The sequence below is a fragment of the Narcine bancroftii genome, chromosome 6 (assembly GCF_036971445.1).
Source record: "Narcine bancroftii isolate sNarBan1 chromosome 6, sNarBan1.hap1, whole genome shotgun sequence".
NCBI lineage: Eukaryota > Metazoa > Chordata > Chondrichthyes > Torpediniformes > Narcinidae > Narcine > Narcine bancroftii.
The window spans coordinates 27,616,319-27,631,390 of NC_091474.1; the positions used below are offsets into that span (position 1 = coordinate 27,616,319).

A 15,072-nucleotide genomic window follows, 5' to 3' on the forward strand; every position below is an offset into this window, starting at 1 on the left:
AATTTAAAAAAAAAAGACTATAGTTTAAGAGTTAGAAATAAAATTAAACACGGTCTGGTTCATTGCCTATTGCTGCTCATTACATGTGGTTTGTAACAGGGAAGATTTGGTTTGTCACTGAAGACTCTCAAAATTTCTATAGTGTACCATGGAGAGTATTCTGGCTGGTTGCATCACTGTCAAGTATGGATGTGCCAACATTTAGGACAAGAAAAAAAAACTCCAGAGGGTTGTTAACAGCCTACGACATCACGGACATCAAATTTCACTCGATCAAGGTCATCTACAAAAGGTGATGTCTTAGCAAAGCAGTTTCTCACCTCCTCAGGGACCCCACTGCATTCTACTACCATCGGGATAAAGGTACAGGAGCCTAAAAACAAGCACTCAGTGGCACAAGGATAGTTTCTTCCCCACTGCTATCAGATTTCTGAATGATCAATGCACCATTTTTAATTTAATTTTGTAAGATGGTTTATATGAATATTTGCACTATAATGATCCTGCAAAACAAGGATTTTCGTGACTAGCTCATGACAATAAGTTCTGATTCTGAGTTCAATTTTAAGAGCTCCTCGATGCGTTGATGTTATGAAATTACTCTCATCTCTTAAGATAATGCTCCATGGTCCATGTTTGAACCAAGGCTATGATGAAGTCTGGGGCAAAGTGGTGGTGGAAATTTCAAACTGGGCATCAATAAACAGGTTATTGCTAAGTACCACTTGATGCCACTTTTTGTGACTGGTTTTGCTGCTGAGTGAGAGTAGACAATGGGCAGTAACTAGCTGGACTGAATCTGCCCTGCCTTTAGCGAATACTGCCGGGCAATGTCCCATTGGTTAAGTAAATAGCACCACTGTAACTATAATAAAACAGAGTTCAAGGTGAAGTTGGTCTGGGGCACAGGTCTTCAGCTTGGATGTTATAATTAACGCAGAGATTGATAGGTATCTGAAAAGAAATGGTATCAAATGTTATGGGGAGAAGGCAGGGAGGTGGAGCATGGATAAGCTTATGATGGAATGGTAGAGCAGACTCAATGGCTTATGCTCTTAGCTGTTCCTTGAGACCATGGGAGATGAATCGAATTGCTTCTGTAGTGGTAGAAAGATCACCCATCAGCACTCCTAGCCAAGCACGGTGACAAATACTTCAGATTCAACATCTGTTGGAGAGCATGGTAGTCGTCAGATGTATTGTTCTTCTCAACCCCATTCTCCTGCCTGATCACAGAGATTGTATATTAATGAACTGTTATCTGGTGACCTATCTAGAGGGCATGGCTGTGCTTGTTTGCTCCCAATCCCCAGAGGTTTATGTGGCAATGATCAGTTTTGGCCTTGTTTGCTGTGCCATGCTTGGTGTTGCACTTGATGCTGTGGCTTGTCTGGCTTCATTCCTTTTGTTTCAACACAACAGTTGTAGTACAGAGGCCATCTTAGAGGACATTTAACCTCATGGATGAGTCTTAAGTCACACAAAGGCCAATCTAAAGGACATCAACTTTTCTCCATGGAAGAGCATCAATTAATTAGTTTCTTTTAAACTATTTTTTTTTTATTTAAACATACAGCACAGTAACAGGCCATTTCGGCTCACAACCCCATGTTGCCCAATTACAACCAATTAACCCTTCCCAATGTTTCGAACATGGGAAGAAACTGAAGCCTAACCCCCCCCCCCCCTTTCCCCCAGGGAAACCCACGCAGATACGGATAAAATGTAATACCGCAAGATTCGAACCCAGCCCAATTGCTGGCGCTGTAATAGCATTGCACTAACCGCTATGCTAACCATGCTGCCAATATGCCAGATTATTTTTGTAGTCATCATTAATAAAGACTAGATTGATAATAATCTGGAAAATAAATAAATAATGATGCTGAAGTGGAGAGATTTCCATTTTTAGGTATTCTGTATCTCTAACACTTCTTTGTGGTTTCTCACCTTGTAGTGGAGAAGTTTGTGTGGTCGTGTGATCCCGAGAGTGATGCTGTCTGGAGCTATGCTCGTGGTAGGATCACTCATGGAGATAAGGTCGAGGGTGAAGTCCTAACCAAGAACAATCTAACCAAGTTCTCAATGGTGGAACAGATGGACGAAGTTACTTTAAACTCAATGGTTGTGAAGGCGGACGAAGTCTGCAACAAATCCATCAGCTCCATTTGTCGTGGTTTGAATTGGTTGATTTGTGAAGTATCTTGTGCTTCTTTGAGTACACGCACAGGCATCTTCGCTCTGTGGATCAATGGAACGAAGTTCATCATCTTTGATGACGAGGGATAGCCATGACGATCTCTAACAAACTGTCCTGATTCAGCCACGTTGACACTACAGCTAAGAAAGCATATTGATGCCTCTACTTCCCCAGAAGTCTAAGGAACTTCACGTATACTGTACAGCTGTTGTACATGAATAGGTTCACTTGCCTGGATAGCACTGAAAATAAAATCTTAACTGGTGTGCCACCCAAGTATCTGTCAGAACACATTATAGAAAGTATGGAGTTGGAACTTATACAGCACTTTTCTGATCACTGTATTTCTCAGAGTATCTTCCAGTAATTAACACAATTTCAAAGTATAATGACTGTAATAAATTTAAAATTTTTAATTGGAAAAGTATTTACAGCACAGTAGACGGCATTTAAACTCTCATAGGCACAATTACATCCAAATTAAACTACAACCCTGATAGGAGAAAACCAAAGCACTTGTGGAAAACCCATGCAGACACAGGGAGAACATACAAAATCCTTAATAATGGGATTCCTCCAACCCTGCAAGGTGCCACTTAACAATATTCAAAGCAAGATCCCACCATTAATGATGTAATAATAAGCCTGTTCGACTGGTCCCAGTTGAGGAATAAATATTTGCCACCTGATCTTTCACATCTACTTGAGGGGACCGAATATACGTCATCCAAAAGATTTGTTTTGTTCTCGGAACGTGAGTCTGGGTCTTGAGCATTGGTCTGTGGAGCAGGAATTGAACCTGCAGCTTTCTGCCTCAGAGTGCAAACCACTGGGATGCACCAGCACCCATCAGTGACAACTTCCAGCCTCCATTCAGAGCATTTATGAAATTTATATGAGAAACAACGTTTGCAGATGGTTAAAAAAAAACTCTCCAAAATAAATTTAAATAAGGATCCTGGCGATAATTTTTAAGTCACAGACTATGGCCAGTTGTGTGTATATAATTCATCACAGTAAACACCATGCATTAATGTACTGGAGATAACTCAATGAATCTAATTAATTAGGGCTATGTATAAACTTACCTTTATCAAACAGCAGAGGTTGAATTGCTATAGAAATGTTACAAAAGCACATTAAAAAGTAATCAATTCACTGAAGCACGATCTGTAGAATTTAAATCATCTCAATTTCAATAAAAACAAAAACTGCTTATTATTCTTCATAGATTTGATTTAAACACCGAGAAAAGTATAACTTACTCCTATCCATGGGAGTTACACACTCAAATTAAATGACGTATATCTCACAGAGCCTCGCATCCTATCAAAGCTTAAACTGCTGGAAGATGAGCTGTAGTAGCACACATTGGATTGATGATAGTTGCATGTTTTTCACCAAGGACCGAAGAACGTTGTTTTATCAGGTTGTACTTGTATAATCAGATAACAATAAACTTGACATGATAGTGGAAATGTTAATCAGAGTCCATTGCCTCATGCAATAGATGACTATAACAGGGCATAATTAGATATCAAACATCCATTCAATCCAGCATCAATATTGATTCAACTGACAACACCTTGTATTTAGACATGCAGCACATCCCACAAGCCAGTGCCACCCAAGTACAACAATTAACCTTAACCTACAACTCCAATACATTTTGAAGGGTGGGAGTACACCAGAGCACCCAGAAGAAACCCATGCAGACATACAAAGGCCACTCACTAAATGTACTGGAGCTTACTCAATGAACCTAATTTATTAGGGATGTATATAAACTAAGCTTTAATTGAAAAGCAGAAATTGAATTGCCATAGAAATCTTATAGAAGCCCATTTAAAAAAAAAATCCATTTACTGAAGAATTACAGACAGCACCCATTACATACCCCGATCGCTGGTGCTGCTACATCACTTAGCTAACCATTACATTTACCATGCTGCCCTGTCTCAGGTTTACATTGATTCAAGAGACAACACTTTCTAGCTCGGGTTTGTACTGTAGTGACGAAGTGCAGGATGAGCTGTTAAGTTGTCCTGAACCTTTTCAGATGGATCCAGTATACAGTCCACAGCACTGTGCAAAATGGCAAGAAAGTAATTGGCGTTTATCTCAGCACCTCAAAATTAGGTGCTCATTTATGTTGTTAATTGCTACATAGATAAAATTAGCAATCACACAGAAAGGGCTATGGACCAGAGTGAGCTATCTCTCCTTAGTTGATAGCTTTATTTATTTATTTCCCTTGCCACAGCTGTCCTTTTTTATTTAAATACTTTGTCAATGAACACCCCAAGATTCAACTTCTCTTCCAATACCGCAAAGATTCCCATACCAACCCTCCTCGTCCTAAATTTCAAACAAATGCCTTTATAAACTGCATCTGGCATTTCCCTATCCACTCTCTGGGTTTGAAGAATTTTCTGTGTTTTGCCTAAGATTGCTACAATTCCTAATATTTTAGATTTTGAAACATTGAATGCAATGATTATTGCAATTATTTTGGAATGCTCATAGCATTGACAAGGATTAATGGTCAGCCTGAATTAAATCCTCCAACCTCTTGACTGGCCAGAGAGCGAGTCATTGAACCAAGTCTAGAATTTATTTTTGATGAAATTTGAACACAGAGTTTGCTATAGGGATACTGTGGCACAAACAAGGACGCAAATGTCAAGGTATCAAAAGGCGAGGTCTGCATCCTTTGCGATGGCAAAGCAGAGCAGGCAACTGAAAGCAGTCATTCACGGTTCCAATGGGAAGGACATTTCAGACAGTTCAATGTAATATCGAACTTTGCAATGCAGGAGGCCATTTGGTTGATTGTGACAGTGGGAGCCCTTTTAAAAAGTTGTAAAATAATTCCGCCCCACCCGCCATAACCCAACTCTATACAAGTTGCACTTTTTCCAATTCACCATAAAAAAATTATAGTCTGCATCCAAACTATAACAAACTCAAGGACCACTGGAAGAGAGGCGATGGAGCTGAAGAGTTCAAGTCCTTTTATTTTACTGGGAAATTTTTGAGAGCTTTTTTTTTTAAAAAAAAAATCAAATTTATAACCCTGTTTTACATATTACTTCTTTATTATAACAGCAATTTGTCTTCTTTGCATTGTTGTAATTGTCCTTCTACCCCACGGTCCAGTGTTCCATGGAAGCCTAGTCTGGATTCTTACAAATTTCTACAGGTGTACCACGGAGCATTCTGGCTGGTTGCATCACTGTCTGGTATGGAGGCGCCAATGCACAGGACAGGAAAAGGCTACAAAGAGTTGTGAACTTAGCCAGTGTCATCATGGACATCATTCCATCGAAGATATTTACAAGAGGCAGTGTCTTAAGAAGGCACAAGGACCCCCACCACCCAGGCTATGGCCTCTTCACATTGCTACCATGGGGAAGGAGGAACAGGAGCCCCAGGATGAACACCCAACAGCACAAGGACAGCTTCTTCCCCTCTGCCACCAGATTTCTCAATGGACAATGAACTACAGACATTACCTCACTTTCTTTTATTTTTATACCAATTTATTTAAAATGCAATTTACAGCAACATTTGAATGGTTAATACTGCTGCAAAACAACAAATGTTGTGATGCTCCATAGAAATAAATTCTGATTCCAATTCAAATGCACTCCGTAAAGGCAATTTTTCCTTGGGAACGTTGCTACAAAATATTATTTAAACAAATGAAAACATTTGACATCTCTTGGAGCAAGCAACATATGAGGAACTTGAAATAAGAGATTTAAATAAAACAAGTTCCCATATCAGTGAGTACAGTCACAAATATCTCATTCAGCCTATTTAAAGCACTTCTACTCACATCAGGTATTCGCTAATGCTCCACACCAGGTGTGCGAAACATATGCATAGAAAAATAAGTTACATGGTGTTTAAACATTCACAACCCAGTTTGAAAGGAGTGCCAAATAAAGTACAGAATGAATGAACTAATTAGTATTTGAATTGGGTTACTAGCTGTGGCTCAGTGCACCCACCTCAGGTTAGGTTCTGCGCCTTAATCCCACACCAGGGTTTGCGCTGTTCCTCTTGGAAGATTTGGGAGGTTTTTTTGGATGAGACATTAAACTAAGGTTCCATTTGTCCTCTCATATGATGCAAATCAAGGAATTTTCCCAATTAGTGCATGACTTCCTGATCCACATTCGACTTGTGTGTTTCAGGTCAGGTCTTTTTTTTAAAAAAAAGCTAAGTCCTGAGACTCAGCTTGGATCAGAACCAGTCAAATAAAAATGTACCCATAGATTTAATTCATTGTACATTGGCACTAAGTATGCTGCACTTGGAGTGCAGGAGGACTCTATACACTTGCCAACCTTGAAGGAGTATTGACAAACTCCATTGTTTGATTCTAAAAGCCGATTAGTGCTGGAGTGCATTCCACTCCCCCTAATTAGTTTAAGAATCTAATCGCTCTTCATGGTTACCATATTCCAATTCTCCTATTACTGCCTTTTCCAATCCTCCCACAAATTGAATCCCTTTTTCAACTTTCTTCTTTTGGACCTCGGGTTCAATTCTTCTGGCCCTAACTCTTCCATTTCAATTCCCAACTCCAATTCCTTCTATTGGTCATGGTCCAGTTTCACTGACCTCACTGGCTACAAAAGGGACTAAGATACAGTCCCTGCCCCAGACCATTCTTATTGCTTCCACCTACTGGTCTTCAGAATGTTTCAGGAACAATGCAGAAAGTACATTGGAGAGGACAGGCTCTGATGAACTCCCATTTAATTTTAAATATAACAATCTCTGCTCCCATCATGTTCCCCAATGGATGGATGAATGGCCTAGCTAGTTATTTCACCAATGTACATGGGGTTTATTGTGTGCATTTCAGCTGCTTAGCTTTGGCAATAGCTACAAAAATAGTTTTGCAGAGCCTCAGTTGGAAAAGGCACTGCAGAATCCAACTTTTTTTTTGTATATCTAGCTCTAATTTAGTTTCTGGATGTACTGATTAAAAATGTTTAAATCATTCAAGATCAAGTACTATACTACATTTTGGAACCACCGTGAGCAGCACCACCCTGTGACACAAATGGAGCATTACATCTAACATTCAATACCATAGACACTCAGCAGCTGGCAGCAAGTCTGTCTCCAGGTGAAGGTGAAGGCAGTGGGAAACAGAAAGGGACAAATTGTGCAGGTACAGTCGTTGACAAGCATCAAAATGACTGGATTTTTTTACACTAGTGCATTGTCTTGCCACTAAATTTGCATTAGTCTGTGTTATTGTAAATTTGCATTAGTCTGTTCAGGCATCTGCCATTAAACAGTTAATCTTTTTAAAAGGCACAAAATAAAACATTTCCACAATAGAAACTCAGGGAGAAAAAGTGGCTGTTCTTTCAGGAGTGTTAAAGTCATACTCAAGGCGGGTATAAGTTCAGTGGCTGGGATGGACACTATGGGCCGAAAGACCGAGTTATGTAGGTCAATTGGGTGTATTTGGGGGGCATGTGCTTGTGGGCTGAAAGTCTAAACAAGTCTAAACAACACCACTTCGCTCCTTTACCCAAATCTTTTTGTAATTATGACCATTATACTATCTTCCTTAATTGCTTCCTGTACCCACTTGTTGGCTTTCCATAACTTGTGTACGAAGACACCAGGTCTATTTGAATATTTTAATTTCCAAATTTCTCACTATTTTGTGAACTAAAGCGATAATCTCCCATTTTCTTTATGATATATTGTTCTTGTTGCACCCACTCTTTTCCATATCCTCCTAAAGCCTCCCCTTACATCCTCATCTTTACTGACTATCCTATCTAGATTTGTATCAGGAGTAAACTGGTACAAAGTGGTCAGTAAAGGAAATGGATGGTCAGGATCAGAATGGAATAAGCTCAGAATTCAGACAAAGGATGGATAAAAATGTTGGGTGAAGAAGGACAGCAAAATGCCAGCCTTCATAGGAAAGAGAACAGATTACTATAATTCTAGGCCGTGACTTCAGTACCCCAAAATGCTGCACTACTGGAAGGGCTATCTTTCAGGTAACACTTCAAACTTCTGTCTGTTTTCTAAGGTAAATGTAAAAGATCAGTCTGTATAATCAAGGAGGGTTGTCCTGGCAATATTTATTTTTAATTTAGAGATATCGCACAGGCTCATCAGTGCATGAGACCACACCGCCCAAATACACCCACGGGACCAATTAAACTGCTAACCCCACGAGCCTTTGGAATGTGTGCGGAAACCGGAGCACCTGGAGGACACCCACACAGACCTGGGGAGAACAGACAAAACTCCTTACAGACATCGCCAGATTCAAACCCGGATCACTGGGATTGTAGTAAGAGTTGTGCCAAGCTCTATGCCATTGGCACACACATGTTCAATATTTATTCTTCAACCAGTATCATTGAAGCAGATTACCTGGTTGTCATCATAAATGTAGCCCAAGACCAGCAGTGGGCAATTCCTACGGCAGAGACCAACTTCTAAATTTATTCAGACAGTGTAAATGCTTGGTAATGGTCTGATTATTCAAATTATGTATACTATTGTAGACTTTTTAAATGAAGTGCTTGTTTGGCCATAGCAATTAAGATCTCATATTGGTCCATGTGTACATTGAACATGACAAAAACCTCATAGGTTATAGGTGGCGAAAGGGGGACATGAAATACAATCTTTTCTTCATTCTATGATAGTGTTTTGGATTTTTTAAACATCAGTAGAAGTCCAGCACATTCAGAAAGGCATAAAAGTATGCTGGAATTTGGAGCAAAAAAAAATAAACCGCTGGAAGAACTTAGCAGATCAAATAGCATCCATGGAGGAAAGCAGATTTGACATTTCAGGTCAAACATTGCATCAGCACTCAGGAACTTTGCCAAGGAAAGCTCCCTGTTCTTATGGTACTGTCAGTGTTTCATAATGCCAGAAAAGGCCATTTGTCCACCAAAGCACTTCTGGTGCATCCCTTCTTCTCCTAACTCTTCCAGTTAACTCCCAAAAATGAATACTAAATTTTTCTAAAGACTAGACTGTCAGCTGTGCCTGGGTGTTCAGTGATATCTCCTTCTCAGCTGCTGTTGATTTTGTGCTCGAGGCTTCAACAGTTTTGTCATTGATGTCCTTGGGTTTATTGTTACAACCTGTACAATTGTGCCCACCCATCTTGAATTGTGTCACTTTTGGAATCAGCATCACACCTCCTTCCAGTCTTTGCTTTGTCTGCAGTCAACGTGCTCCACCTACTGAGGTTCTTCAGTTACCCTCGGATTCATTAGTGTCACTAGACAGCGCATTTTGAGCAAAACTGTCAGCTCACAACATACCCAACGAGATGGAATAAACCTGTCAGCAGCGGTGGATGTGGGAAGAATAGAAATGAACGCCAGCCTTGTGGAGTTTAAAATCACGAGCACATTGTGCCTTTACATCAAAAGCAATGATGTTTACCTCTTTCTTGGACTAAATTACCTCTTTCACTGCAATAGTATTAATTTTATTAGATTTTCTGATCATTTTAATAGCAAACACTACAAATTGAGAAGTAGATACTGTATGCACGTATTGCTTCCAGCTGTGCCTTATTTTTAAATTGCATTCTAGTGAGGTAGACTTTCCTGGTAGCAACAATGCTTCAGCAGACCTCTTGCAAAAGACATAAAATGAATGTATATCCTTTGTTGTCTCCCTGTGATATATAGCGTTTTAATTTTTGAGTTATAGCATCGAGAGCACAATCTTCAGGTTGACGCCATAGGACAGAATTCCAAACTTTCTGATTATATTTTAATCCAAGACCACATTGCCTTCTTAAGATCTCATGGTACAATTTGAAGACATGCTGTAATGTAATGGAAGATTCTAACCGTGTTTCTTACTTTGCTTCTGCAAGGCTGAGAACCTGCTTGTGTTTTAGAATCAGCAGACATAAGCTAAATTCCACCGAGGGGCCAGAGATGCAGTTATCTGACGAAAGGACATCTGTGTACCAAGAACATTTTATCTTCCTGCTTGTTTTGGTCACAGACTGTCAGAGACCTAGCCTTGATGCAAAATAAACCATTGTATTCAAAGTGATAAGCTGAAAATTATGTTATTCGATTGAAGCCTAGCATGCTAGCTTGCTCGCTTATCTTTCTTGCTGTGCTGGGAATAGGTGCTTGGGTAAGCAGTTTTTGGGTAATATAAGCCATAGTCCCGCTGCTGAAGTTTGAGACTCTCCGAGAGGTGGCAACATCTCTCAGCAAGAAGAAGAACTTCTAGAGTCCAGCCAACGTCCCGGTCGGGGGAGGTGGAGAAACTGCTACCGGCGCCCTGACAACCTACTACAAGTGTGCGGTCGTTGCCTCGCTTTGGCAGTTGGGACCAGTTCAGGCGTTGATGAGTATAGTTGGGAAGGGTTTGCATATTGTACTTTGAAATCAGCTTTTGAATTTGTAATAAACATTTGTATAAACTGAACTGCACAGTGTGTACACAGTGTGTGTCTATTTTCTTTCGGTAGCTCAAACACTGTGACCAATCTAAAATGAATAAAATGAGAGGTATAAGTTTACCCAAGACATATGCAGGGGAGATTTTCCTCAAGGGTAAATTTACCATTGTGTTCTGCTTTACAATAGTGATTGCACTTCAAATATACTCACTTGTCTAAAAGGTGCACTATCCTTAGATCACAGTAGACACTGTATTGAACACTCAGTGTAGCCTTACCCCCAAACCCTACCTCCTGAACTCCCTCAGGGTTTCAATACAGGCAAGGGCTTGTCACTCACCAGGGAGAGTGCCTCTGTGGGATACGGGGTGGGATGAAGAGTGGGCTGGTGTCTGTGCATGGTTGAGCACCTAGAGGTGATTGAACTGTCTTCTTTTCTCTTTGGGACCCTCCTGCCGTCCTTTGCTTTGTGTCAATTAGAGGCGAGATGATCACTGATGCAACACGGTGCTGCAGCTCATCCTTCTTCTTAAAAACTCTGTGGAGGAAATGTAAGAAAATTCTGCATTAAAGCTTCATAAGAAGGCTACAGATAAATTAGGAAAGTGAACATCCTACTGCACACCTTTGGAGGTGGGTTTTCAAACCAGAGAGCCTGCCTATGCTCTTTGTACATTTAAGTATATATCTAAAGGCTCCTGAGCACTTACTGATATTGCTTTCATTGCTCTTTCAGATGAAATTGGTGTTTTAAGGCTAGTATGGCCATAGGTCATTCATTGCTCTTTCAGAAAGCACATTAGAAATCAACAGATTTTAATTTGAAAGAAAAATTCCCCTCTTACCCTGCAGATTCCATAAGACACAGGAGCAGAAACATGCCATTCAGCCCATCTCATGTCCTGCCATTTAATCATGAGCTGATTCATTTTCCCACTCAGCCCCACTGTATGGCCTTCTCCCCAGAACCTTTGATCCCCTGACTAATCAAGAACCTATCAATCTCTGCCTTAAAGACACCCATTGACCTGGCCTCCACAATCACCTGTGGCAACAAATTCCACAGATTTACCTCCCTCTGGCTGAAGAAATTCCTCCACATTCTCTATTCCAAGTGGATGCCCTTCAATCCTGAGGTTGTCCCCTTCTTGTCCTCGTCTCTGCCTCCATAGGAAACAACCTTTCTACATCTATCTTATCTGTGCTTTTCAACATTCAAAATATTTCCAAATATCCACTCATTCTGCTAATCTAGTTCTGTGCACATGTAATTGGATTCCACTTTCAGAGAACAATGGATTTGTATCCAAGATTTTTTGTACATCATGGACCCAACACTCACTGTGTATTTTAACATTATATTTGACCTGCCAAAGTCTGACATCTCACACTTGGTTGGATTAATATCCATATGTCATTTACTTTTCATATCTCCAAATAATCCTGGTCCTCTATCCTTTGATAATCTTCTCTTTCCATAGCACAAAGAATTTTTGTATCATCTGTAAACTTACTAATTAGTCCTACATTTTCATCAAAATCACACACACAGAAATAATACAATATACATATATAAAAATATAAAGACAAATGTGCATACATAAATAGATAATTATAAACAAGTACAAATGTTAAAAAGAAAAATAAACAGAATGGATGGAAATAAATAAACAAACAAACATGAATAAAAGATAAATAGAAATATGTAAAATGTATAGAAACACACAGAGTGGTCTCAATAATGTTTGGGAGAAAAGACACCTTTTCCTTTATTTTCCCCTGTACTTCAGTTTTAAATTTGTAATCAAACAATTCACATGCAATTAAAGTGTACATTCCAGATTTTATTCAAGGTTATTTGTATGCATCTTGGCTTGACCATGTAGAAATTACAGCACTCTTTATACATAGTCCCCTCATTTCAGGGCCCCCTAATGTTTGGGACATTTGGCTTGTGAGTACTCAGAAATGTTCACTGGTGCAGGTACAAAGAGAGCTAGGCTTGCTTCTAAGCTTCTGATTACCTTTGTCTACAGTCGCCATTTTTCAACAAGGGCCAGAGTTGTGCCAGTGAAAGTCAAAGAAGCCATTAGGAGGCTGAAAAACAAGAATAAAACAGTAAGGTATTGCCCACACTTTAGGATCACCAACATCAACTTTTTGGAACATCATGAAGAAGAAAGAGTGTAGTGGTGAGCTCAGTAATTGCATAGGGACTGTGCAAGGAAGACCCTCACTGGTGATGACAGAAGAATTCTCGTCATCGTGAAAAAAAATCCCCAAATGCCTGTCTGACAGATCAGAAACATTTTTTGAGGCAGGTGCAGATATGTCAATAACCTCCGCCCGCAGAAGACTTCATAAACAGAAATAGAGGCTACGCTGCAAGATGCAAACCATGGCAAAGGTGGTATGCTTTGGATCTTAGACAGTTTCCTTATGGCTCCACACTTTGCTCTTGCCATCACTCTGATGCAGGTGAATCGTGGTCTCATCTGTCCAGAAGACCATTTTCCAGAAAAATGCAGGCTCACAAATACTTCTTGACAAACTGTAATCTGGCCATCCTTTCTGTGGCTATAGTGGTTTGCATCTTGCAGTGTAGCCTCTTATTTCTGTTCATGAAATCTTCTGCAGACGGTAGTCATTGACACATCCATACCTGCTTCCTGAACAATGTTTCCTGATCCGTCACACAGGTGTTTTGGGATTTTTCTTCATTATGATGAGAATTCTTTGGTCATTAACAGTGAATGTCTTGCTTGGAATACCAGTCCCTTTGAGATTACTGAGCTCATTAGTAAGCCCTTTCTTAATGATGTTCCAAACTGTTGATTTTGGTACTCCTAAGGCTTGGATGATGTCTCTTACTGTTTTATTCTCGTTTTTCAGCTTCATATTAGCTTCTTTGCACAACTCTGGTTCTCAAATCTATAGACTCCAAAGGTGATCAAAACCTTAGAAGCAAGCCAAGGTCTCTTATACCTGCACAAATGAAGCAATTAAACCTACCTGAGAACTTACTGTGAAGCCAAATGTCCCAAACATTATGGAAGCCTCTGTATATACATATAAAATCACAAACAGAGGCCTCTACATTGATCAGCTCAGAATACTACTGGTTTCAGATCTCCAGTCAGGGGAGCACCACTCCACCAGTACCCACTGTCATCTATGGCCATGGTGAATTTGAATCCAATCTTCCAGGTCACTGTGGATCGCATATCCTAATCATCTGGATCACCCCATCATGAATAACTTTGTCAAATACCTTACTAAATCCCATGAAGACAACATCTACTGCCCTATTCTCAGCAATCATCTCCTCCAAAACTTAAATCAAGTAACGTGACTTGCCCAGTAAAAACCCATGCCGGTTTCCTCCAAGTATATTTTCAAAATGTGAGTATTTCTAAAATTGTCTCCCTCTAGATTCCCTACCACTGACGTAAATATCACCATCTTATAATTTGCTAAATTATCCTACTAGCCTTCTCAAAGAAAGGATCAATACTGGCTATTCTCTCGTTCTCCTTATTTGCTGCACCTATGACTAACGAGGATACAAAGACCTCCATCAAAGTTCCGGCAATCTCCTCTCTTACTTGCGCAGCAGATTGCTGTGACCTGGAATGAGCTGTCTGAAAGAACAGTGGAAGATGACTTGGTATCAGATTTGTAAAGGAAACTAGGTCTATAAAGGAAACATTTGGAGGCATATGTGGTAAGAAATGAACTAAATTTAGGACATGATTGAATCGGTCAAATGGTTCCCTGTATTCTAAAATGCATATGCCCCCACACACACGTACATACAGGGGCTCCCAATTACTTCTAAATCTCTGCAGTCACAGGCCCAATATCCTGAGACATTAAGTGCTATTTCTTGTGAGTACCAAAATATGTAATATCCGCTGAGCTCACGATTTCAGATACGCAATTCCTGATTTTCTGATATTCAAGAGAGTCAAGTTGCTCGTTTCTTCAAATGGTTGAATTCCTTCTCAGCTTTTGGAAACCAGATCAATTTCTAGTCTGTTCAAAGGAGACAGGTTTCTTTTCACCCTTTTGCACCCTTGCCAATTTATTCCACACGGCATTTATCGAGATTTTTGGCCAGCAGAGAATGTTTTTTCTTACCAATTTAGCAAAAATAGATAATTGAGTGGCTCCAACACAGCAATAAATAAACACAAATGTTGAGACAACTTCAAAGTAAAAGATCTATTATTTGATATTCTAATAATTACCAAAAAGGTTTTATTTGAAGTAGGACCTAATCAAGTTTTTAAAAGAAAAGTGGTGGATAGGTTCAGGGAGGGAATTCTGGAGCTGACAGTTCTGGTGGTTGAAGGCATGGTTTGCAATAGTGAGGTAGGTGAAGTGCAAGAGTTAGAAATGATGACACCAAATGAAAGGTATTTTTTCC

At 39.8% G+C, this 15,072-nt stretch overlaps 1 protein-coding gene across 2 annotated transcripts in view; it reads right to left on the minus strand.

Moving 5' to 3' along the window:
- Positions 1-15,072, minus strand: part of psmf1 (proteasome inhibitor subunit 1) — a 47,488-nt gene that overhangs the window by 17,605 nt on the left and 14,811 nt on the right. For both annotated transcript variants that reach the window (XM_069884419.1, XM_069884418.1), the window contains exon 4: positions 10,984-11,181. In XM_069884419.1, the coding sequence (XP_069740520.1) occupies positions 10,984-11,181 (198 nt within the window). The remainder of the gene's footprint in view (positions 1-10,983; positions 11,182-15,072) is intronic.